This window comes from Fukomys damarensis, unplaced genomic scaffold (genome assembly GCF_012274545.1).
Source record: "Fukomys damarensis isolate Sample0158 unplaced genomic scaffold, DMR_v1.0_HiC HiC_scaffold_36, whole genome shotgun sequence".
Taxonomy (NCBI): domain Eukaryota; kingdom Metazoa; phylum Chordata; class Mammalia; order Rodentia; family Bathyergidae; genus Fukomys; species Fukomys damarensis.
The window spans coordinates 2332650-2358563 of record NW_022900948.1 but is presented as its reverse complement, the minus strand read 5'-3'; the positions used below and the strand labels follow the sequence as shown (position 1 = coordinate 2358563).

General features: G+C 38.5%; 1 protein-coding gene across 1 annotated transcript in view; it reads left to right on the top strand.

Moving 5' to 3' along the window:
- The window catches only part of LOC117284343, an 86120-nt gene extending 62003 nt beyond the window's left edge, over positions 1-24117 (top strand). The window contains exons 4-5 of the mRNA XM_033759175.1: positions 16814-16977; positions 23877-24117. Of these exons, the coding sequence (XP_033615066.1) occupies positions 16814-16977; positions 23877-24117 (405 nt within the window). The remainder of the gene's footprint in view (positions 1-16813; positions 16978-23876) is intronic.
- Positions 24118-25914: the final 1797 nt, after the last annotated feature.

The following is a 25914-nucleotide window of genomic DNA, read 5'->3' as shown; positions in this document are numbered from 1 at the left end:
CTCTATATTTAACCTTTTGAAGATGGCCAGACTGTTTTCCAAACTGGTTGCATCATTTTCCATTCTCACAAGCAGTGTATGAGGGCTACGATTTCCAGATCCTTGGCAATACTTGCGATACCTGTCATTTTTATTACAGCCGTCCTAGTGGGTATGAAGGGGCACCTTGTGGTTTTCATTACTATTTACATCATGGACATGAAGTCTTATTGGTTATCTGTACTTTTTTGAGAAATGTTTATTTAGAATTTTGCCCATTTTAAAATTAAGTTATTTGTCTCATTATTGTTTTAAGATTTTTATATACTCTAGATATAAGCCTTTTGTTATATATTTGATTTGCCCACATTTCCTCTCACTCTATTGGTTGTCTTTTCATTTTCTTGATAACCTCCTTCAAACCACTTAAGTCTTAAATTTGATGAAGGTCAGTCTGCCTATTTTTGGTTTGATTGCTGTGCTTTTAGTGGAACATATAAGAAAGCATTGCCCAATATAAGGTCATGGTGATTTATACCTATGCTGCCTTCTAAGAGTTTTGAAGAGAAATACAACTGCTTTTTGTATATTGATGTTTATTTTAAATCTTGTTGAAATCATTTATTAGTTCTCAAAGTAATCTTAGTAGCTGTTTTTAAAGTTTTATATGCAAGATCATGGAATATTCAAATAATAAATTAGAGCTGCCGCTTTTTTGTATCTGGATGTCTTTTTTTTTTCTCTCTTTCTCTCTTCCATTTTTCTTGCCTAAGGGCTCTAACTAAAACCTCCAGTATGATGTTAAAGGAAAACGGTGAGAACAGATTTTTTTCTGTTATTTTCTTTGATCTTAGAAGGAAAACATTAATCTGTAAAGTACGATGTGGGATTTTTTGCAGATGCCTTTTATTTTTTGAGGAAGTTCTCTTTTATTATTTGTTTATGGGGTCATTTTAGCATTAAGGAAAGGTGTTGGATTTTGGCAAAAGCTCTTTCTGTGTTAACTTGGATAATTATGCAGATTTTGTCCTTTGTTTTATTGCTTGTATTTTTGATTGTTAAAGCAACTCTCACTCCTGGATTAACGATTCTTGGTCATGACTCATAATACTTTTTTAAAAGTTGAAAATGGGTATTTTTAATATATCATCCTGAAGCCGCTCCAGCTGTTTGGTAAGAAACAAATGTGGCAAAAGAATAGGATGTTTCAAGCAGTTTCAAGGGGTCAAATGGAAATGGAGACCTTGTCCTTTGGTCTACCCATCATTAAAAATTGAAGAGTTTATGGCTCTCTGAGGATGTATTTCTTGCCCAAGGAGGGGCTCTGGGTGTGTTTTGTTTGTTTGTTTGTTTGCCTATGACTATAGGATGGAAAGAAAGAGCAGTAATGTTAAGTAGGTCCTGGAAGGGCAGAATAGATGATTTCTCAGGTACAGTGGCAGAGATAAGTGACTACTTCTCAGTCCATGAAAAATTCTTGGATATTTCACTGAAATCCTTTTTATGTATTACTACATTCAGTTTGTCAATATTTTGTTGCATCTATCCTCATATGATTTATTAGTCTGTAGCTTTTTAATCTTTTGACATCTTTGGTTTTGGAATTAAGATAATGAGTTTGCAAGTATTTTCTCATTTTCTGTTTTGAAAATATGTATGAGGAACGACATTAACTCTTCTTTAAAAGATTGATAGACTAAATTGGCACCCATAGACATATTTAGATATTTAAATTTTGTCTTGAGTCCATTTCTATTGATTATGTCTTTCTAGGAGTCTTTCTATATCCAAGTTATCTACATTTTGGGCATATATGTTGTTCATAGTATTCCTATATAATTATTTTATTTCTGTCAGGTAAATACTAATGTCTTCACTTTTAGTCCTGACTTTGCTCATTTGAATTTTCTTTCGGTCAATCAACATTTATCAGTTTTGCTAACCTTTTTGATCTTTTCAAATTAAACACTTTTAGTTTGGTTGATTTCTCTATTTTTGATTAATTTACCCTCTAATTTTTATTATTTCCTTCATTCTGCTTATTTTATGCTTACTTTATTTTCTTTTTCTGGTGTTCTAAGTTGGAAGGTTCATATATTCATTTACAGTACTTTTCTTTCTTAATATTAGCATTTACAGCTGTAAATTTCCTTCAAAATATTGCTTAAGCAAAATCACCCAAGTTTTAGTATGTTGTATTTTCATTTTTATGCATCTCTAGCTCTTCCCTCATTTTTACATACTAATTATGTAAGATTATTTCTATTATTTCCATATATTTAAAATTTTCTCAAGTTCTTTGTCCATTATATTAATATTATTAATTACCATATATAGTTAATTTTGTTTGCCTCTCTGGATTTGAGTTACCATTTGGTGTCAGTTTCTTTTCTCCAATATTAATTTGTTCCCATGTACATCCTTTGTGCTATTATGGTAAAATAGATTACATTTCTTCTGTTATAGTCTGAAGAGTATATTATATACATATTAGTCTATAAAATTTCCCAAACAGGAAGGAGAATAACAGTGTACACTGTCTTTTACAATTACATAATAATCTTTACCAACGCTGTGTGTGTGTGTGCTCAATTTGCTGCATAGCACGGCTTGTTTTCATCTTGAAGGAATTATTTCCTTAATTATATCTAGTTCGTGGGTCTTGTAGCAATTCATTTTCTATTTTTATTTGTCTAGAATGTCTTTATCTTCATTTTTGAAACAGTTTTGCTAGATATGAGATTTTTGCTTAAGAGTTTTTGTCATCCTACAACTCTGTTGTCCATTGTTTCTGATAAGAAGTCAGCTATTGATATTATTTGGGTTGCCTTGGAACCAATGAGCTTTTTTTTTTTTTCCTGGATGATTTACTCTGTCTTTGAAACTTTTACTGGGAGGCATCTGGTGTTAATATCTTTCTTTTTATTCAAGGAGCTTCTTGGATATGTAATTTAATGTTTTTCATCAAATACAGGAAGCCATTATTTATTTTAAAAACCCATTGTTTCTTTCTAAAATAGACATTATTTCTTTAAATATGTTTATGCTCTTCTCTCCTGTATTTCTATTTCTCCTCTTCTCTTGGTTTGCTTAATACTGTTAAACACCATTTATCTTTAAATCTGTCCATTCATTTTTCTTCATTCTTTTTTCTCTGTTCTTTGGCTTGTGTAGTATCTATCAGCTTATCTTCAAGTTCATTTATTCTTTTTCTGCTAGTTCAAATCTACTAAGGATTTTCTCTTGTAATTTTTTTACTTTTGTATTCATCCATTTCTCACTGCTGAAATACAACACCCAACACCTATAACACAAAGAAAGAGGGATTTAATTTGGCTCATGGTATAGTGTATGCAGTCCGTGGTGATCTGGTTCCAAGGCAGAAACATCATGGTGGAAGGGTGTGGTAGAGCAAGGGCACAGTGCCAGAGAGAGTCATGTAGTGCCCAAGTTCACGCCTCCGTGAACCTCTGTGATGCAACCAAAGGTGCTGTACTGTTCTGCTGGCATTTCTTAATCCAATCAATTTGACATATCATGCTTATTGATAACAACCTTTTAAAATTTTGACTCCAGAAGTACTTTTGGTTCTTTCTTATACTTTATATATTTACTGATACTCTGTATTTTATATGGCATTGACGTTATAATTTTTTGTACTTTCTTTTAGTTTTTTGAGCATAGAAAAACAATGGCGGTCTTGACATAGTTGGTAAATTTTACATCTTAGTCCTCTCATAGACAGCTTTTGTTGCCTGTGTTTCATTCTCAGTAAATTGGTCACAATTTTTGTTTATTTATGTCTCACTTTATTTTATTAAATATTCATTTAACATGTTTATTTTGTTAAACTGGGCACTTTTGGGCAATATAGCATCTCTAGATATGGATGAGCTTGTTATTAGTGCTGCTTTTTCTGTTGGGGACTTGGTTGGACTATTTCAATGAAATGTATTTTCCATATACAGCAAAGACTCTGATGTTATGCTCTAGATGTCATGCAACCTGTCACGTCCATGATCCACTTGAGAGAATAGCAGTTTTCTGCAGTATTCTTTCTTATTTTATTATTTATTTATTTATTTTTCGTAGTGGGGATCGAACTCAGGTCCTTGTGCTTGCGAGGCAGGCGCCGGAACCACTGAGCGAAATCCTCGGCCCAGTATTCTTTTTAAAATGCCTTTTCTACTTGTCTTTCTACTGATCTACCTCTCTCTGTTCATTTCACACAAAAGTATTAGAACCTATAAAATGCCCTGAGGCATAAGTTGTTGAATATTCTGACATTCTTAAAGCACAACACCTTTTAGCACTAGTTTTGGAGGATAGTTTTCAGGTATGTTCTGATTCTAGGAGGGCTCTACTTAGCTGTCTTCTTCCTTCGATGACTCTCATACACTACAAGTTGCCACAAGTTTAGCCTCTTGTTCTCATGGAAGTACCAACCTCTTCAGAATTACTTCCCACCAAAATTTCCGTATTATTTATTTATTTAGTTTTTATGGTACTCTTATGCTTGAACTTTCCCATACTCTATTCTAAATAAATCAGTTCATTTGAGAAGTGTTTTAGAATCAGATCTCTATGTTTATGGTCTGCATCTCCCTAAACAATATCTCCGAGCCACTGATTCAATTGGTGGCCCAAATCTGTAAAAGCAATGCCCCTGTTTTATAACTATGACTGAGGTGTTACTTCAACAGTTGAGTTGAAGTGAGAAACTGAGATTCTTTATTTTCAGCCTGCCATATTTGGAATACAGCCTTGGCTCTATGAGCCACTCTCTTTAGCTGTACTCAACTAGAAATTAGTCTCTGCAACACAGAGGAGGGGGACCTGAAAAATACTGGTGTCCTGTGTCTCTATGGCAGCTAGCCTAGCACTTGACTGGTTGCTGGGAGGAAAGAGACCCTGGGCCATTCCCATCCAAAATGGAAGCTCCACCATATTAAACTGGGGGTGTAGTTTAGGGGGAGGGTGGGTTTTCCCTGAAGTATCACAGTCTCTCATTGTTCTCACCAACATTTAGCTGGTCATTTTGTGTAAATATGTCTTCATTTGTGTAGGCTATTCAGACGATTTCTAGAGATTCTAAATACTATTGTTTTTCAAAAATAAAACTTGTGGGTTATTGTTTTTCTGGGAGAGTAGGGTTACAGTGGTCCTCACTGCATCACTTTCTTCCTGTTTTCTCTTCTCATTCTTTGTTTACTAGTTCCTTGCTTTTGACACTGGGATTGCTCTTTATGAGGATTCTCTGAACCTCAGTGGAAGTTCTTTAAGCTTTTCATCTTAGAATTCTCATAGTTTTTATCAAGGGCACTTCTTATTAATTGATTGCTGTTTGCTTAGTCCTACCAATAGACTGGGAAAATGTTTAAGGGTCTTTCATAATCTCAGGAATGCTTCTATCTTTACATTTGTCCTTGATGCCCTTTCCTTAGGGTAAGGTGATGATATGCTGCCTTTGATATGATTATTTTTCTGAATGTATTCATGGACAGATCATTTGAAACATTAGCTTAGGAGAAAGCTAATAAGGGAAAAGAAACAAGTATGATCAAATGAAGAAATGGAAATGAAATGTTTGTAAAGGGGTAGGGAGGAGGGGTGAAGGGATGGAAGGGACAAAGGGTAAAAATGAGAACCAAGACCTGTCATGTGAAGGCACAAGATCCCAATAATGAATGTAACTGTATTGTATACCTAAAATTGTATACCAATAGACTCAATGAGAAAAAAGAGAACATATGACCTTTAAAAGAGTGCCAAGAAGCACTAAAAGACAATATGTTCTGTATATTGATACAAATATAGAATATTTTTGATGCTCTTTTATCATTTCTTTAGATTCTAATTTTCAGCACACTATCAATCCTTTTATTACATTTCTGTTAGTGCTGGTATACTGGTATTCTCATCTTTTTTCTTTCAACTGAGAAAGCCCATGTTTCTTTTTCATTTCTGTAGAATACTTTTACTGGATAGACAATCATGGGTTGATAGAAATATCATTCTATGATCTTTTTCTTATATTGTTGCTTGTGAGAGATCACTATTCTACACACTGTATGCTATGATCATTACATTCTTAGTTATATTTTCTATCATCTGGTTGCTTTTGAAATGCTTTTTCTTTGTTTTTCAGCTTAAAAATGTTATTTAATTGTGTATTTTTGTGTATTTATTTGGGGTGTGCTTACAATACTTTGAGTTCTTATGGTATTAAAATTTTTAACAAATTTAGAAAATTGTTACTATGCCATTTCATCGGTTTTTTAAATACCCTGTTCTCCCTTCTTTTTCTGGGATTCTAATTAAATGAATGTTAGACAATTTAATATTATCTCATGCATCATTGATTATCAGTAGCTATTTAGGCTTTTAAAGTATTTTTTTTCTCTTCCTGCAATTTATTCTGGATTATTTCTATTAATGCATGGTTACGTTTCTGTTCCTTTTAAAAATAATTTTTCTTTTGTGGTTAAATCTATTGTACTTTTAAATTTAAATATTTTTAAAAGCTACATATGCTTTTTTTGTTGTTGTTTTTTGGTACCTCGGATTGAAATCGGGTCCTTGGGCTAAATATTCTATTTAGTTCATTTAGATTCCTTATCTGTTCATCCATTCCTATATATATTTCTCTAAATATTTGAATACTAGCTTTAAGGCCATGTGTAAGTCATTTTATGTTGATATTTTAAATACTGAATTTGACATGTATTTTGCATATTTACTCATCTTTGAACAAACACTTAATGTCACATCTGGAACACTAAAGACTGGGGAATCCCACTGTTTGCAGTGGAGTTTAGGAGTGGAGGTGAGGAGGTAAAGGGCTCAATTTGCACAGATTTGACTGGCAACTCTGTAACCACTGTAAGAAGGTTGGACCATTCTGATTAGTTTCCCCCTGAGTTGATGATCATCTCCACCCCTGTGGTACCAGTGTGGTGCTGTCATCACTGTAACTGTCACCGCCGCCGCTGCTGTTCTTACTCAACAAGTTTAGAAACTGTCCATTGATATTCAGCTTTAACAGAAAAAAAAATAATCCTCTTATACACACTCATATTTTCTATTCTTCTATTGCTTTCTAAATCTGGATAGCTAAGTCAAGTTGTAATGTCCCTACCTCTAATTGTCAACCTTTTAAATGAAATATACGAGCTTCCATCAACTTCAACCCTCCTCCTGTTTCCCCTGAAATGATATCAAACCTCTTGCGCCCGCCTCCTTTCCCTGACTCCCTTATGTTTTGAAAACCAATAGCTGTCTCTGTATTATTATGTTATCTGTTGATGTAATTTAAATACTATTATTTAAGTATGATTATATTTTAATGCTTTCTATAGAGCTTGATCCTAAAGGTTGACAATCAAATGAGCTGTATTTATATAATTACCTAACATGATTTACCAGAGTCATATTTTATAAGGATTATTCTCCTCTTCCCTCTCTTCCTTCCTCCCTTCCTTGTTCTTTCTTTGCTTTCCCTCTCCCCTCTCTTTTTCTTTCTCTTCCCTCCCTCCCTCCTTCCTTCTTTCTCTTTCTCTCTCTTTCCCTCCTTTCTTTTCTTCCCTTACCTCCCTTTCCCCTCCTCTTCCTTTCTCCTTTTCTTTCTTGTGCCTCTCATTCTCTTTTTGAACTATATGCTACTCAAAAGACAATATTCTTAGCCTCCTTTATTATGCTTCTAAAGCTTCTTATAATCATATTTCAATTTAATTTGTGTTTGGATGGGATCTCACTGTTGAAGTGTGTATGTGTGTGTGCACATGTGCACACATGCACATATGTGCACGTGTGTGTATCTTTAAAATTTCCTATTAAGTTTATTATTCTTGAGAGAACATTATGAACTTTAAAAATAATATTCCTAAACATTTCTGCTTCCATACATTTAACTAACCAATTAAAATTAATTTCATTTGTCTTCTTGGAAATATTTAATTTGAAGCCTGCTCACCTTCTAATGCAGGAAATTTTTCTCTGTGCTTGATGTATACTTGCTTCATTGCCCTCTCAGCCCATAGCCTTACATCCACACTACCTTGTATCCCTTATACTTCTACTTGATTTCTCTTTTTTGTAGTATATCCTTATGTAACTTTCATAGAAATGTTTCATGCCACTGGAGAAATGTGTATGAGAAAACATTTATTTTAATCTCAGACTCAGTTGTATGATTGGCTTGGAATTGTATTTTAAGTTTTAAATAATTTTCTTTCATTAACACACATTTTCTGATTTGTTCTGGTGCAAGTTTTCTATAAAATGGAATATTACTCAGCCATAAAGAATGGGAAAATAGATTCATTCATAGGAAAATGGATATATATTGAGGATATACTCTGATTTGTTCTTTATCAACACCTATTGGTGGTGTTTTAAAAAGTATGGTCTTCTCTTTGACACTAATTTAAGAAAGTCTATTATATTTTAAGGGATTATAATAGCCTATATTTACTTTAAGTCTTTTATACTTTTCCTGATGTTTATATTTGTAATTTTTGAAATTATCCATTGTAATACTGTAAAATAGAAGTCTGTCCTTACTTCCATATAGAAAATAAAATGGTCTACAAATTTTATAAAATATCATTTCTCCCCTTGTTTGAATGCTGAATTTATCATATTAAAAAATTTAAAAGATATTATTTTAAATATACTTTCCTATATAGTCATGCATTTGTTTTATGATTTTTCTAATTTTAATTCATAACCCAAATAGCAATGTCCTGACATAATTACATTTTATATTTTGATATTTGGCAAGAAAACATCCATCCTTTTGATTAACATCCTTTTAAAATTTTTTGACTATTTTTGAAAATATAATTGTTCATATGAATTTTAAAATACACATGTAATTACTTGAAAAATCCTGTTGAAATGCTTATTATAATTCCAATAAAGTTATAATTTAATTTATGAAAAGTTGACAACTCTATATAGTATCACTTCCTACTCGGAAATGTGAACTCCCAGTATTGAAGTTTTATATATACCTCAATACAGTTCTATTTTTTCATAATGGACATAAATGCTTTAAGTTTAAAAATTCCTCAGGATTATATAATTTTTGTTTTGGTCTTTTTTCTAATTTACATTTTTAAGAAATTTTAAGAACATTCATTATTTTGGAAGAATAAGATAAAATGCTCTTTGGGGTAGGGCACATAATATATTTATTATTTACCCCAAGGTACCACCATTTTTCAATGGCATGGTCTATCTCTTTTGTTTTATGATAAAATTTCTTAAAGTTTGTTCCTCTGTATTTTATTTATTATTACATGTAGAAAATCTGTAATCCAATAAATTTGCAAATTGTGTTGTAAAATAAAATTAAGCACATTTTTTAAAACAACAGAAGATGTCTTGAAATCTGTAATACACCATTCTAACATATGAAGCTCCAAATGAAGAATGAAGAATCTGGCCTTTTAGGAGCTTCTCTTATCCGATGTGTCAGTCTTCTCTATTGTTTAGCACTTATTTTTGTTGTCAGCATTACTTGTGCCTCATTGGATAGTTTACCTCAGAAAGTACTATTTAATACAGACGTGTGTAAGTGCATCTTTGTAAGGAGCTGTGTACTTGTCTTAGAAAGGAAACCAAGTATGCCAAAAAATTAGTCCATTCTGTTCTATTGTACAGAATATTAGATTAGGTGAGGAGAATAAAGGCTGCTGGTAGTCAGCTTAAAGAATGAATGTGTTGGGCCGGGGATTTAGCTCAGTGCTTGCCTGGCAAGTGTGAGGTCCTGAGTTAGATCTCCAAGGAATGAATGTAGCTCTCAAGGAACTTCTAATAAACTAAGACTTGTACCACGTGTCTTCCTTTTGACTGAAGGGAATAGTATGACCACTGATAGCTATATTTCTTTTTATCAGATGAGGAAATGGAAACACAAACAGTTTGGTGGTTAGTCTAAAATAATGCAAAGTGAAATTCCAGTTGGGAAAAGAACAGATTCATTTGACTGCCCTTCCACCATATTACTTAAATGACTTGACTTCCTCTTTCAAAGTAGGTATAAATAAGAGTAATAGGAGCTGGAAAAAGGAAAAGTGAGTAGGAGCTAAGCATTTTGGAATACCAAAATAATTTAATTGGATCCCAAATGAATTAAAATGTGTAGGAGTGTAAATTATACCCTAAATACTGAGCCTGTATAAAGCTAATTTTAAAATAATTCAAATGAACTAAGTAGAATGACTGCCTCATGCTAATTGGAAAAATATAAAAATTACAATGAGTGTGCTAAACAGAATTTCATCCATATCAAACTATAATTATCAAACTTATATTTCAACAAGGTGAGAAAGTTTGGAATCTACTTGAAGTCTGAAAAAAAGTTATCTAAACCTAATTTGAAATACATTATAGATATTACTAAACACAGAGTACATCTGTTGATTTGGCTGTTTTTACTGCCAACATATTTCATCAAGAGACACAAATTTTTGCCAACCTATGGTTGTGTGACTTCTCTGTCTGCAAAACCGCAGGTTAGAACCTTCTGTTTATTAAACATAATTGCAAAGGGAGTAGGTCCAGCTTTTTTTGCTTTCGTCCGTTTTTCTGCTTCTCTCCCAACTTTTATGACTCTCTTTCATTCTCCAGGAATCCAATGAGCAATTATTTTGCTTTGACAACCCACAGCCACCAACTTCTATATTCTTTTTTTCCTTTATGATCCAATATTAAGTTTTTCCTCTTTGGGGAGGCAGCTAGTACTAGGAATATAACCTTGAGTAAGTTGCCATGTATCTGCAGATTATCAATGGTAACTTTAGGATTTCCATACGTGCATGACACATGGAATATTAGCCTGCATCAATATACAGCCACAGCCTTTATGCAGAGTAAATCTGTATAAATCCAATTGTCCCTGTCTCTTGTATGCATCCATTCCTTTTATCAAGCGACACTCTGTACTACCTTGGGATTCTGCAATGAGTTCCCACCAGGAGGAAGGCCCTCGGCAGAGATGGTCCCTCAACTGGGGCAACTCAGCCTCCAGAATAGTGAGCTAAATGAGCCTTTATTGTGTACAAATTACCCGTCAGTAGTATTCAGGTATAGTAACATATAATGGATTAAGGCTGGTTAATATATTTCTGAGTGGATCAAAGCAGCTGGATACTTATCTGACTTTTGATTCTGGAACAGACTACCCTGTCTCTTTCTTTAATAACTGAATGCTACCTGGCAATTCTCTTCCTCCCATTTTTTTTTTTTTTGCTTCAAATTCAAAACCCTTTGGCTATATTTATTGAAAGAAAGATTGGGAAGTGAGATTTAAAGCAATGACCTACTTCCATTCCTCTCCTTGGGCAAATGAAGGGTAAGGACACTAACCAGTGGAAAATATAAGAAGATTTTGTGGCCTTAGCTCCTGAAAGTCTAAATATTTGGTATCCCTACTTCACAGTCAACACTGGTTCCTAAGGAATCTGGCAGAATATCCTTCTCTGCCCAATTTCTTTCCTCTCTTTTCTTAGTGGGCTTCAAGTATAGTTTGGTTGGTTTTAAAAGCAACATTATTTATACTCATTTATGTTAACAGCCTGAATTTTATGCCCAATGAATTTCTGACATTATGATGATTATTTATATCATCAAGTATAAACTTGTACAAACTTTGTTATAAACTGTATGTGATAATAGTGCTGAACTTTATTTAAATGAAGTGAATGGTGTTTCTCATCAAATATGATCATATGACTATATTTTTAAAATTCGAGAAAATTTGAGAAGTTGCTACTAATTTAAATTGTTGCAATGAAATCAGAGTCAGTTATAACTAAATTAATGAATTCATTCATTCACTCAAATAGCATTTATTCAGTGCTTGGCACTGTGTTAGGAAACAGAGATGAAAGCCATAGCTTCCCCTTTGAGAAATAAGAGTCTAACATGGAGAACAAATAAATAAACCAACAACTATTACACAGTGTAACTGGTTACTAGGTAAGGATTCTGAGGGAGCTCTCACACATACTGAGATAGGACTGGACAAGATCAGAAAGCTTTCCTGAAGTAGGTGACACTGGAGCTAAATCTCACATGCGGGCTTAACCATGTAGAAAAATGAAGAGAGATCCTGGTAAAGAAGAGTCAATAGGGGCACAGAAGCAATAAAAGATATAGCCCAGTTAGAGAACTCTATGTAGGTCAGTGTGATGACAGATCAGATGTGGCAGTGAGAGTGGGCAATAGGGTGTTAGAGAGACAGGCTCGAGCCAGATCATTGAGGATGTTGGATGTCTCAGCCTAAGCAGAAGAGAACAATCCAGGGAACAGGCATCTCTCTTTCCTGGCCACATATCAGTCTGTTATATAATGCTTTCCATTGCAATTGTATTTATTGAGCTCTTGTTATATGCCTAGAATTTTCCTATTCCCTATGATGAATATATTTTCCATGAAAAGGTTTCAAATGAAGTTATTACATGAGGCCGGCTTTTTGATTCATAAATGTAAAGTTTAGGACACTGTAACTAATAAATTATAAGCATACTCTTCTTCCTTGTATGTTCTATATTATAAAGCAGAGTCTATCTATCGATATATCTATTGAAATAATTGAAATAAATACAAGATCTTCATTGAAACTGGTCAGTCTTTTCAAAATGAAATAGCTGTGAAGTGTTTAGTTCCTGCAGTTCCGTTTTTCCCCCCCTTCAGTTAATTTGCCAAAACATAGACTCTTCAAAGTATAAAAGAAAAACAGGAGCCTTTGAATCACACTGGTATGCAGCTATGGGGTCTTCAAGGTGGACCGAGGGATATGCAGATTGGAAAGAAATGGTCGTCTAACATTGTCATGTGCAGGGAGGAGGCACCTCCTTGCTCGACAGGTGTCTGTGCCTTCCCCTGCTGCCTTGCTTCTGCTTTTGATGTTGGTGGCAGAGCAATCTAGCAGTGGTGCCACTGGACACCACATAGCTGCGAACTGTTCTGCTGGCCTAAAGGGATAGGGAAGTCTCACTCTTGCTGTGAACCTCCCAACATAAAATAGCCTGTGATATTGTTGGACAGTTTTTTTAATTGAAACCTGCTCTACAATAAATACTTTACAGAAATATTAAACAACATTGCATGAACCACAATTTTCAGGCTAGGAATCCATGGCCATAGGAAGCTAAGTAGTGGTCTGCCTTGTTCTGAAGCTGTTGCTTCTTCTCATCGCCCACACTCATAAGGAAAGCTGATCTTCACTGGTCAAGTGGGCCATTCTTTGCTGCATTAATGGCTTTGTGGGTTTTCCTCCTTTAAGTATGCATCTTTGGAGGTATAATTCACAAAATTTAATGTTAACCCTTTAAGAATATAAGTTCAATGGTTTTAGTGTATTTATAAGATTTCTAACCATTACTACGATGTAATCACCCCTCCAAAGAAACTTTATGTTTGTTCATAGCCATTCCAAAATCCCTGCATCCCTGCTGGAAGCCTCTCATTTGTTTCCTGTCTCTATGCATTTATCTATTTCTGGCATTTCATTTGTGGCTTTTTGTGTCTTCTTAGCCTCAAGATTTCATGTTGTAGCATGGACCACGTTGTAACATGGTCCAGTATTTCATTCACTTCTATGGCTAAATAATATTTCCTCTTATGCATATACCACATTTGTGTTAATTGATTCCTCAGTTAATGGATATTTGGGTTTCCAATTTTTTTTTTACTATTTCAATGATGTTGCTATGGCTTTATGAATTTAGGCTGTATCAGGAACCTGTTATCACAAGATGCACTATTGTATCATGATTATCTGCTACTTTGTCTTTTTTTTTTTTTGTATTCTTCAAACTCTAAAAGTGCAAGAAGCATACTTGAGTTATTATCCATTATGTCAGGCACAGTATGTTTGTGTAAGAAACATGTGAATGAATAAATTAAAGAAGGCAGTTCTATAGCTCTAGGTGAGCACTTTGAATTGTTCATCTAGTGTGCCTTGTATCAGCTCGCTGAGGATGATATGCCTCACTATTAAGAGTGTGTGTCTGAGGGTGAGGAATCTGCTCTAGGTTTTCCTGACAATTTTTGTTGTTGGGAGAGTGAAGTTTACACTGATAAAGCAGCCTTAGAATTTGTTTGGTTGAGTAGAATGTTATCATCTATCTAGAAAAGTCAAAGGATTGTTAGATTTGTTTTGACAGCTTATGCTGCGAGCATTTGAAACTTCCATCAATAAGGGAAGTAGATCATGGTCCCAAGTTTGTCTGTTGTCTTTCCAGTTAAATATTCCTGGCTGGACATGTGTCACTGCCTCAATGGGTTCTTCCATTGAGGACCTTGGGAAAATCCATCGGTATTGAATTTACCCCATCCCCACACACACTTCCTTTCTTATCTCTGAACTTATCTTTTGAGTTTAGTGAAAAATTATGCCTCATTTCTAATTCTCTCCTTCAAAGATATGAGGACATAATCAAAACAAAAAATTAGTGTGTTTATTTGTTGTTCCAAGTAAAGCTCTGGATGTTGGAGCCTGCTTTCTTCACAAGTGAACTTGTGCACTTATCCAGATCTGCTTCTTTTCTGGAGTTCAGCAGAACACTTGAGGAATGCTGGACACCGGGGAGGCCTGTAGCAGTAACCCTGCATCTGGCAACTGCTCTGGCAGCCTTGCCCCCCTCACATCTTCCTACTTCTTGTCCTAGTGAGAATGATGGCAAAGGGAGCTGCCAGGTTTCCTGTTTGCACGTCTGTGGGAGGGAAACAAGAGGGCTGGCAGCCATGAACTAAGAGGGCTCCATGCCATCCATCTTTTCTGATCAAAGTAAAGCAGATTCAGGCTGTTGTCTGGGAGCTGTGATGGGAATCATAGCTCAGGGATAATTCCTGGAACATCTTCTAGACTTTGCACCCATTTATACCCTGAAGTAACTCATAGACCGAGGAGATTATGAAGTCTAGAAGTGTTTGTAGTGTGTGCTACACATTTGGATGATAATCTCCATGTACTATTATACAAAAATCAAGTAAAAATTAAAAAAATTACTGTGAAAATATAATAAAGATATCCTTAAAAGTTTAGAACATTTTTGGTGTAGCATCCACTGTCCTCATTTTTTTTATAGTATTGAGAATTGAACCCAGGAAATTTACTCTAAGCTACGTGTCTGGCTATTTTAAAAATTTTAAAATTTTGATAGGGGTCTCACTAAGTCATTAAGTTGCTCAGGTTGGGGTCCAACTTTTGATTCTCCTCCCTCAGCCTCCCAGAGTGGTGGGATTACAGTGGTGCACCACCATGACCAGGCAGCCCTGCTTTCAATTTTCATGTTACTTTATTACTGTTGCTATCTCCCAGTTGGGGGAAAATGGGTTTAACTTCAAAGTAATTGTCATAAAAGACTGTAATGTACAGATTCAGTGAACACATTAATTCACTTAAACTTCTGTCTCCAATTATTGCAATCAATTCCAGGTCCTACTGAAAAGTGCTATGAATATCCTCTTTCACACAAATCCTTGCTATTCCAATCCAACCTAGGGAAGGATTGCGAAGAATCAAGGTAGCAATAACTGGGATAGTAAAATTTCTTTTGGATCTGTGCTTCCATGTTGAAATTTCATCGACCTATTCCCCCCATTACACCAGTATTCTGGCAGAATTCACCAGTTCTTCTGGGAACAAATAAATCTCCATAGTCTCTAACACTAAGCTCTGCTCAGCCACAGGGAATATTAATGGCTGCAGCTTTTTGCAGCTAATTTCATAAGCATGTCACTGCTGCACATATGAGGGCCACTGCTCTACCTGTTGGTGTGGATGATTTTTGGTGCTTTTGGGCCATTTTACAAGCTACTGAAGCAACAGACGTTGTACAAGAAAAGCTTTATGTTTTTACTTTCCATATCATTGTTCAGAAGGCTTCTATTACAACTTTAAAAAATTAAGCTTTCAGGCTAGTCTCCCGTTTTCTTGAAAAATTTGAAATAAACTCCCCAGGGATGTGTGAGAGGATATTTAGAAACATTACATGCTGCTGTGGAAGTAACCTTCTTTACAGATCAGGACCACGGGACAGATACCAGCCACTTTAGCTTTTCAGATGTCAGTGTGAATTCCCTCATCTTTAAAAAATGACTTCATCTTTCATCTTTAGCAATATTGTATAGAACTACTCATCCTAGGGGGAGGAGAACATCTTATAATAGTATAAATAATCTTATAAATAAGATTGTTGTGGTTTTACTTGGAATATTTGCAAGGATAAACTATTATGCTACGGTAATAAACTGCCAAAAATTCAGTGGCTTAAGATAAATGGTTGTTTCTAGTTAATGCCGCATGGATTGATAGAGACTTCATTATTTCATGATTCGTCCATCTCACCATGGATTTGCTGCAGTAGTGGGAGAGATCAGGTGGATGCAGCTTTTAAATTCTTCCATGTAGACACAATAGATGGCATTTCTGTTTACTTTTGCCAGACAATGCGAGTCACATGGCCTCTTCTTTCAAGGAGGACAGAACCAAGAATCCTGGCAAATTCCTGAAGCGAGGGCATAGCAGATTAGCTAGCAGGCTGGTTGGAAAGAAGTCTCAGTGGTTAGGACCAGATCCAGGATAAGCCTAGCATTCTTACAATTGATTTTCTGTGCCTTTATTTATTGTTTCTATCAAAGAAGCATGAGAAAACAAATCAAGAGAAACACAAATTCTATTACAAATGCTTTTGCACTAGTAAAGTGATTTATATATTCATGCTTTATTAAAAGCACAGAATGTCACAGGAGTTGCTAGACTTGTAGGTCGGTGGGTGAGGCCACTGGAATCTGTCTTTTATTTTCTGCTGCAACCCAGGAATTCCTGGAGGGAGTGAGAAACATGAAACACACTCAGAGTCTGCTGGTTCTACTGCCTGGCTCCACTGCCATCCACCTGTGGGAAGGACAGAACTCTGTGGGTTTGCAGTGGCAGTTAGTGAACTTGAAGCAAGTCAAAAGAAGACTGTCCACAGCCTCTTGGTAAGTTGAATAGCTCTCTTTGAGCAAAATCAACAAATAAGAAAAATATAAATTTTAAAATGATACAGAATTCCCAACAATTCTCTCATATTTCTCTAGGGACTTTTATCTTTATACATGATCTCAGCCAGTTCTTAAAAAAATATAATAGTTAATTTCCCCTCCTTGCTTATTCTGTTTTTTCTCTTGGTATTTCCACTGTCTAGCATTCTACATTTTTTACTTATTTTAAGTATGTGTCTTATCCACTACAATTAAACCTTGGTGACAACATTTTTGCTCAATTGTTATATTCTGAGAACTAGAGACAGTGCCCGGCAGAGGTTAGTCTCTTCTCATGCTATGGATGAGCAAGTTTGAACAATCAAGATGCACCACTGTCTGTGCCAGATTCAAGCCTTTTATTATAGCTGTGACTGAGGCGAACTAGTGCCTAGAAGTTTCCCCAGCAATGGGAAGCAGTCTGATTTCTCCTTTTAAATCAGACTTTCTTCAGCTGGGGAGGGCTCGCGGAGAGCAAATGGGATCTTCCCTAAGCATAGCCATACCAGGTTAGCGGGGGGCACAAGGAAGTTTCACACGCACTAGGTAAACTACAAAACATCCTGCAACTGTAGCAAGTTTACTGCCAAGCAGGACGTGGGGGTTTTGGGTGCTTTGTTCAAGTGCAAAGACTTTGTTCTAATGAAGGTAGAAACTGGCATTGAGGCCCAAGATGGATCAGGCTCCTATTATATTCCCAACTGCTCTAAGCATGATTGACTTAATGAGACCTCTTGATTAGGCAGGGGGTTATACAAGGGACTGTAGTATGATCTCATATACATCAGTTTAACATAAGCTATGCGTTGTTTTACAAAGTTGATTATCCAATTAAGAAAACAAGGGCTAATCAAGAGCCTGAGAAAAAGCAGGATGAGGGGACCAGCCAGTCCAATGATGAGGGTAGTTACCCAAGGCCTCCAACCAAACAGATTATGATACTTTGAGTGACATTTGGTTCCTCGCTATAGGATGAAATGTTTACACAGACCCAGTTAGGGAAGTAGAAATCAGTTGGGGACCCAGGGCCCTGCTGTCTAAATGGATTGCATCCTGGACACACATAAAAGTCACGGCTTGCCAGGTTTGTGAACTAATTGTAGTAGATTCCCCATTCCTTTCTAACTAATTTACAGAGATAGACCTTGGGCAGTCTAAGAAGTTGATGGCAGCAGATGGTACCAAAAGTGATATTACCTAGAATTTCTCCTGAGCTAAAGGAGATGAGGAGAAAGGAGTGCAACTCCTTGTTGCATTTTCCCAGAGTTCAGCCTCATCAGCCCAAAGACAATAAGGACAAGTGTCACAATCATGGTTGGACTAGTCTTAGCTTTAAAGAATTAGCAGTCCACTGTTTCGCCCACTTGATGCATAAACCCACACGAGATCGCTTTAACTTTGAGGGCTGAGGGCATCGTGAGGATGACTGTATAGGGTCCCTTCCAGGATGGAGTCAGTTCTTCACTCCAAAATACCTTGATGAAGACAGTGTCCCCGGGCTGGAATGGGTGGCACAGTGTAAAGATGGGTAGGGGCTTGCACCTGGGACTGAACAGTTTTCTCTACCTGTTGGAGAGACTGAAGATACTTTAACAGGGAAAATTAGAAAAAATTAGAAAATCCTTCTAATACCTCACTTTTAAACTTAGGGAGCAGGGGAGGGGGTCTCCCAAACATAACTTCATAAGGAGTAAAACTTGCTTTATAAGGGGTGCATCTAACTCTAAGGACAGCCAAAGGCAACAGGCTAACCCATCCTTCACCAGTTTCCAACATCGATTCATTCAGTCAGAGTAGATTTTAGGGTCCAATTCATCTGTTCCACTTGGCCCAAGCTTTGCGGTTAGTAGGCACAGTGGTTTCCACTTTATATCCAGTGCCCTACTGACTCACTGAGTTATAGTGGTTACAAAGGCAGGGCCATTGTCAGATCCAATGGGCATTGGTGGTCCAAATCTGGGAATTAATTCCTGAAGAAATTTCTTTGCCACCACATTGGCAGTCTCTTGCTGAATAGCATAGATCTCTGTCCATCTTGAGAAGGTATGTATGAAAACCAGAAGGTAGCAATAGCCACCCACTGGTATTTGATCTCTGTGAAGTCCACTTTCCAGTTTTCCCCAGGATTTCTACCCCAGAATCTGACCCCAAGGCATGTAGATGGGCCTTGGCAGTGATTTACTTGTACACAGCTTGGACACCTAAGAGAGGCCTAGTGGGCCAGCTCTTACATCTTTGTAAAAGAGTATATTGGAGCTAGAGGCTTGGCCATCTTGGAGCCCCCAGGTTTGCATGACTGAATGCAGCTGCTGGATGAGTTGCAATCCTAGTGCCTGGGGGAGGTAGAGCGACCATCTGGACATTTCCACCAGCCTTGGGGGTCTTTCTTTGCTTGCAGCTGGCTTGCTTCTTTGTCTTCCTCTTCATTGTAAGTTGGCCTAGTCAAGGAGAAAAGGTGGAGGAGGACTCCCGATAGGCAGGATGACTATGAGTTCAGCTGGCCTCAGGGCTGCCTCTCTGGCTGCATGGTCTGCAAGTTGATTTCCCTTAGCCTCAAGTGTATTGTCCTTTTGGTGACCCTGAACATGAATGACAGCCACCTTCTTGGAAAGTCATACCACCTCTAGGAGAGACAATCTCTTCTTTATTTTGATAGTCCTTCTTGTAGCTGTCAGAAGCCCTCTCTCCTTGTAGATGCACACATGGACATATAGAGTAGCAAAGGCATACCTACAGTCAGTGTACACACTTATCTTTTTCTCCTTTCCCCATCTCAAGGCCTGGGTAAGGCTATCAGTTCTGCCTTTTGGGCTGAGGTTCCCTCAGGCAGAGGCTGGGCCCAATGACTTGATCAACTGTAGTCACCATAGCTCCTGTCCTCCACACCCCACCTACCCCTGTGCTGCTTCCATCTGTGAAGACGATGGCATCTGCCTCAGCCAAGAGGATGTCTGTTAAGTCCAATTGGCCCCCCTCAGTCTGGTCCAGGACCACCTCACAGTTGTGAATTGGAATGTCAGGGTCATTATCTGGCAGCAGCATAGCCAGATTGAGAACCTGTCCTGCTGAGAAGACTGTGTGAGGCTGGTTGAGCATTAGGCTTTGATACTGAGTGAGGCAGGCATTTGACATCCATTTGTTAGTGGCCCCCCCTTAGCAGAGTCTCTACTGAGTGAGGGGCAGTGAGGACTAGGTCCTGTCTGTGGGTCATTATCAGCCTCCTTGACCAATAAAGCTGTGGCAGTTACCACCCAAAGACATAAAGGCCATCCTGTGGCCACAGGGTCTAATCTTTTAGAGAGATAGGGAACAGGGCACTTCCAGGGTACCAAGGACTGCATTAGGACTCCCTTAGCAGTCCCTCTTACCTTATGGATGAATAGATGAAAAGGCTTAGTAACATCAGGTAGTCACAGAGCTGGAGCTGATGCCAAAGCTCTTTTAAGAGTCTAGAAGGTTTCTCCTTCATCTATTCCCAATTCCAGGGGTTGATTTCCACCCATGACAGAATGGAGGGGCTGCACTATCTCATCAAACCCAGGTACCCATAGATGACAGTATCCAGCTGCACCTAGGAATTCTGTACCTGTTTCTTGGTAGTTGGTGTGGGTATCTGGAGGATGACCTTTTTCCTGGCCTGGAACAAGGCTCTTTTTCCTTCTGAGATTTCATACCCCAGGTATGATACTTTAGAGGCACAAAGCTAGGCCTTCTTGGCTAAGACATGGTAGCCCAACTCCTTTAGTAGCTGAAGAAGCTCTCGCGTCCCCTACAGGCATTTTGAATAGCTAGTAGGAGCTAATAACAAATCATCCACATATTCAAGCAAAGTGAGGTTAGGGTGAGGTTAAAGACTCACCAAGTCCTACTGGAGGGCCTCACTGAACAGAGTGGGTGCACTTTTTAATTCTTGAGGCTGGGTTCAGGTGAGCTCTCAGGAGTCACTGGAAATTGGATCAGTCCACTCAAAAGTGAAGATAGTCGGGCTAGCTGGGACCAGGGGCACCCTGAAAAGGGCATCCTTTAAATCTAGCACAGTATGCACTTGGTGCTCAGGAGACAGCAAACTCAGGAGAGTATATGGGTTGGGGACAGTAGGATGCAGAGTTACCACTCGCTGGTTAACTTCTCCCAAGTCCTGAACAGGCCTGTAATCTGATGTGCCCGGGGTTTCTGTACTGGGAGGAATGGGGTGTTCCATGGACACTGGCAGGGACTTAAGATCCCAAAGTACATCAATCTCTTCATGTGAGGGGCTATCCCTAGTCTGGCCTTCTGAGAGATGGGGTATTGTTGAAAGTGCAAGGTGTGGTGGTTGACAAGAGCTCAACTATCACTGGAGCATGATGCGCAGCCAAGCCTGGGGGGTCACTTTCTGCCCACACCTTTGAGAACTCTGAATATGTCCAATAAGCCTCTGGGGCTTATTTCCTCTAGGTTTCCCTCCCCCAAGAGGAGATACTCTTCAGAAAGGGCAGTGGTCAAACACAGTTGGTATGATAGGAGTAACATCTGAGCCTCAGTTGGAGTAAATGAAATGGTGGCCTTTAGTTTATGAAGGAGGTCTTTCCCCAGCAAGGGGAAGGGGCAGTCTGGAACTACCAGAAAAGAGTAACTTGTTTTGATCCCAGACTCACCAGTTGCTCATTTGTGAGTGGGCAGTTTTGGACTATTCCTGTGCCCCCTGGATGGGAACAGTTTGTGATGAAAGCTTTCCCAGGGAAGTTTTTAACACTGACCTCTCAGCTCCAGTGTCACCAGGAAATGGGCCTGTTGACCCCATACTTCAGTATTTACTATGCTGTCCTGGGGACCGAGAGAGAAGGACCCCTGGCCTCCTCAGTCTGAATCTTCTTTTCCCCCAGACATAGGGAGAGATAGTACCTTAGCAGAGTGTCTGTAGGGGCATTCATGTTTCCAGTGCCCTTCCTCCTTGCAAAAGGCACATTGATTTCTGTCCAATGGAAGAGGTCCTCCTGGCTTTCTAGGCATCTGCCCATTGGGCTTCCTGGGGTTGGGTCCCGTAGGGCCTCCTCTGACGGCTGTTGCCAAGATTTTGGCTTGTTTCTTTGCTGATTATTTAGCCATAAGTAACATAAGCCAAATTTATAGTTCTACTCTCTGGTTCTGAGGGTTCCAAAGGGGTGTAAACCTGGGAGGCCTCTCTGAGTCTCTCCAGGAATGCAGCGGGGGGACTCCTCTGGTCCCTGTGTCACTTCAGTGGTTTTTGACAGATTTATAGGTTTGCAACCTGCTGCTCGAGTCACGTTTAACAAATTTTGCTTCCTCCCTGAAAAATTTTGATCCCTTTCACGTTGCTCTGAGGGAAACCCTTGCTTGAGCATTTTGTGGGACTCCTTTTCTGAGCTCTCTAGCTTCAAACATAATCCTTTCCCACTCCTCAGTGGTGAACAGGGTCAATGACAACTGCTGACAGTCATCCCAGGTCAGTACATGAGTCCTAAAGTTCGACTCTATCAGGGAAATCGGTCTCTGGGGCTTCTCAGAGAATGGTGGCTTTTCGGTTTTCCAATTGTAGAGGTCAGAAGTGGGAAAGGGACCATATACTGGGAATGGAAAGGTTCCTGGACCTGCCTCACTGGGAAGAGGGGCCTCCCTCAAGGGCAAGAGAATCTCTGGACTCCATCTTCCAGAGCTGGTGACCTCCTGCTGGGATCAGAGACACCTTCATATTGGGCGAGAGGTAGCAGGGGAAGAAGAGGAAGAAACAAGGGAGTCAAGGGCAGATGGGTCAGGATGGACAGGAGGGGGTGGTGAACTAGGGTTATACAGAGGTGGATGAGGGAGGATTTCCTCAGCATCTGACTGCTGCAGAACCAGTTTCTGTCTCTCTGGATGCCACCTATGAGGTGGAGAATAACTTTTGGAAAAAAGCAGCTTTGAATAGTCTTTTGCAGCACAGGCCTTTAGTCCTGGAGGAGTGTGCTGCACTAGGGTAAACCAGGAATTAATGTAAAGGAATTGATCAAGGTATCCTGGTGACCCAGTAACAGCCTTCCAAACTGCTTGAACCAAGGCAGGTCTATGGAGCCCTCAGCGGGCCAGCCCACACCAAAAGAGGGCCATTCAAGCTCACAAAAAGTCTGGAGTTTGTCTTTTGACAATTTCACTCCATAATCATCAGAACATCCTCAGGAAAAAATTTTAACCATGCAGACCAGAGGTGTAACAGTTTGTGAAGAGGACGACCAGATGGCAGAGAGACTTTGGTCAGGAGGGGGAAAGCCAAGAACAGGAGCCACATAAACAAATAAGAAAAGAAGACAAAGCAGTGTGAAAGACAGAATGTCAGAAGAGTCACTGATTAGAGGGGCTGGCAGCATATTGACTGGGGATTAAAGGGAGGGACCAGGACCCCTGTATCAATGTCAGTCTCCTCCAACCAGAGCTAAAAGAACAAATGAAAAGAGAAGATGTACAGACATTAAAAAAAAAAAGGCTTAGTGTTTATGTGGTGCACCCTTGAACGATGTTATGACAGACAAAGGAGCGGGTGTTCCTCTGTATGAGGAACCGCTCAGTTGGTCAACTGGCCATGGGCTTCTCAGCCACTTTAAGGACCATCCAGGCTTTCGGGTGCATTTGTCTCACAGCAAAAGCACCCGCTTGGTCTTTCTTAGACACGTCCGGGGAACCTCAGTATGATCCCAAACAAGTCCCGTAATTCTGACGGGGAGTCCCCCTCTTTGTCAGGGGACACGGATGGAGCAGGCTGTTGCTTGCACTGACTGTTGCCAGTCGTTCATTCACTCACTCATGCATCAATCATCCAGAGGTTAGAGACTTTCCAGCCCTAACCGTTTCCCCAGGGATTTACCAGATTGTCTGGATTACAGCCAAACCAGACCAGACCAGACCAGACCAGAGGGCCACCTCAGTCAGCGTCCGGACATTATGGAGGGGACCAGGGAGCACCTTCGTCAAGGACTACTGTTCTCACCAGAACCAGAAGGATCCTTCCCAGACCAGATGGGCTTCAGAAAGTTTGAAGGGCATCTCAGGCATCTCTGCAGTCCCTTCAGTGTTGGAAGTGAGACTGTGGGGCCCTGGAACATCTCAGGGGCGCCTCCTCTATAGTTTGCTGCCAAAGATGGGAGGGATCGCAGGGAGGCCAGTCCACCCAGTGTGGCTTCTCACACATAAATATCCCCACTGTGTCCCTGAATGTGTAATAAGCAAGTGTAATAAATATTTTAAATATGGTTTTAACTTATGAGAGAAAATTTCATGGGAATAATAGAGTATATTGCTAATTCTTAACCCTACTGGCAAACCTTATGACCCATAGGATCCATATATACAGCATTCAGGATGCAGATATCTTATAACTGATTAAAGTAAGTTAATGACTCACATTAAACTCTCAAGTCTAAGTCTATATTTCAAGCTCTTTTTTTGTCTATATGTTCTTAGTATTGGGTTTCTGATGTTCTTTATTCTTTGGGGTGAGGTCAGGTTGAAAGCACTGTATTTAAGAGACACTTAAATATATTATTGAAAGAATGAAGCAGTTAAAAGTTTCACTTTCAGAGATATTGTAAGTGCTAATACTAGATTTAATGTTTCAGATTTAATTTCTTTTCTGGGTCTAGTAGTTAATCTTACAGGTCTGTATCACACAGTAATACCTCGGTTCAGGAACAATTGTGTTTGCAAACATTTTGGTTCACAAACAAAAGTGTTCAGCAAAATTGTGTTTCCTTTCAAAAACTTCACATCAGGTGTACAACACAAACATAGCCATCTTCCTAAAGCACACACAACCATAGCCATCTTCCCCCACGTTGTAAACCAAATTAGGTTTGTAAACTGAGGTACCACCATACTTTGATTGTATAAAACTCTCTTGTTACTCTATAGGCTACAACAATGTATTTGTTTGCCTTTTAAACCCATTGCAATAACTTTTGCTGAAATATTAACACATTAGTAAAACAAGAAGAATAGACTCTAGGGTGAGAAGGCTGGAGACCAGTTCGTGGTGAAAGTATAACTGAGTGTAAGATACAGGTTGTACAGGAATGATGCAAATGGAAGGGATCCAGTTCTGTAAATGTTTTGCCAATTGGTGTCTGAAGGCTGGATTGGACTTGTCTAGTACGTAGGAACATGCTTCAACACCCTCCCTGCTTTCCATGCCAACTACTCTAGATGCTCTGTTCTGTGCGCCTCTCCTGAGAAATCCTTTTCTCTTTTCTTGTACTGTCCCCTTGCAACTCCTGCCTGAACCAGCAGCGGCAGTTACTTACCAAAGGGTTTGAAATCTGTTTGCATCTTCAGCCTTTGCTACCTGAATTGTTTGATACAAATGTTTGTCCTTTCTTTTCTAATCTGTTTAACAAGTTTCTAAGACATAGAGTACACTGTTTTCTGTCATGATCAGTGTTATTTATATAAATTTGTAACTTTTAAAAACTACATAGGCCATTTTCCTGATGAAAGCAGGGGTTAGCAAGATTTCTCTGTGAAGTCAGAAAGCAAATGCTTCACAGTCTCTGTTCACCTCTTTACTGAAACAGCAGTGGAGTGATAGCCAATAGCAAAGGAAACGGCCTGGTAGTGTTCCAGCGAAGGGCATTCCAATCTAGTCCTCGGTTTGCTGACTGTTCTAAATAGATCACTATGTATTTTATTATTTCTATTCTGAGGTACAAAGATTTCATATTCTATTTTAATAATCCTCTCTGCTATTAGAGATACCACCTCTGCTTGTTTTCCTGCCACCAAACCAAAACCTCAACAGAGATAGTCAATAAATGCAGTGTGGTGGTCCTTTCTAAATCACAAATTTTAAACGTTTTCTTAATTTTGTTATGATTATAACTTCTTGGCTCTCCTTCAACTATGAATTCATTAATTCAGCACACATTTATA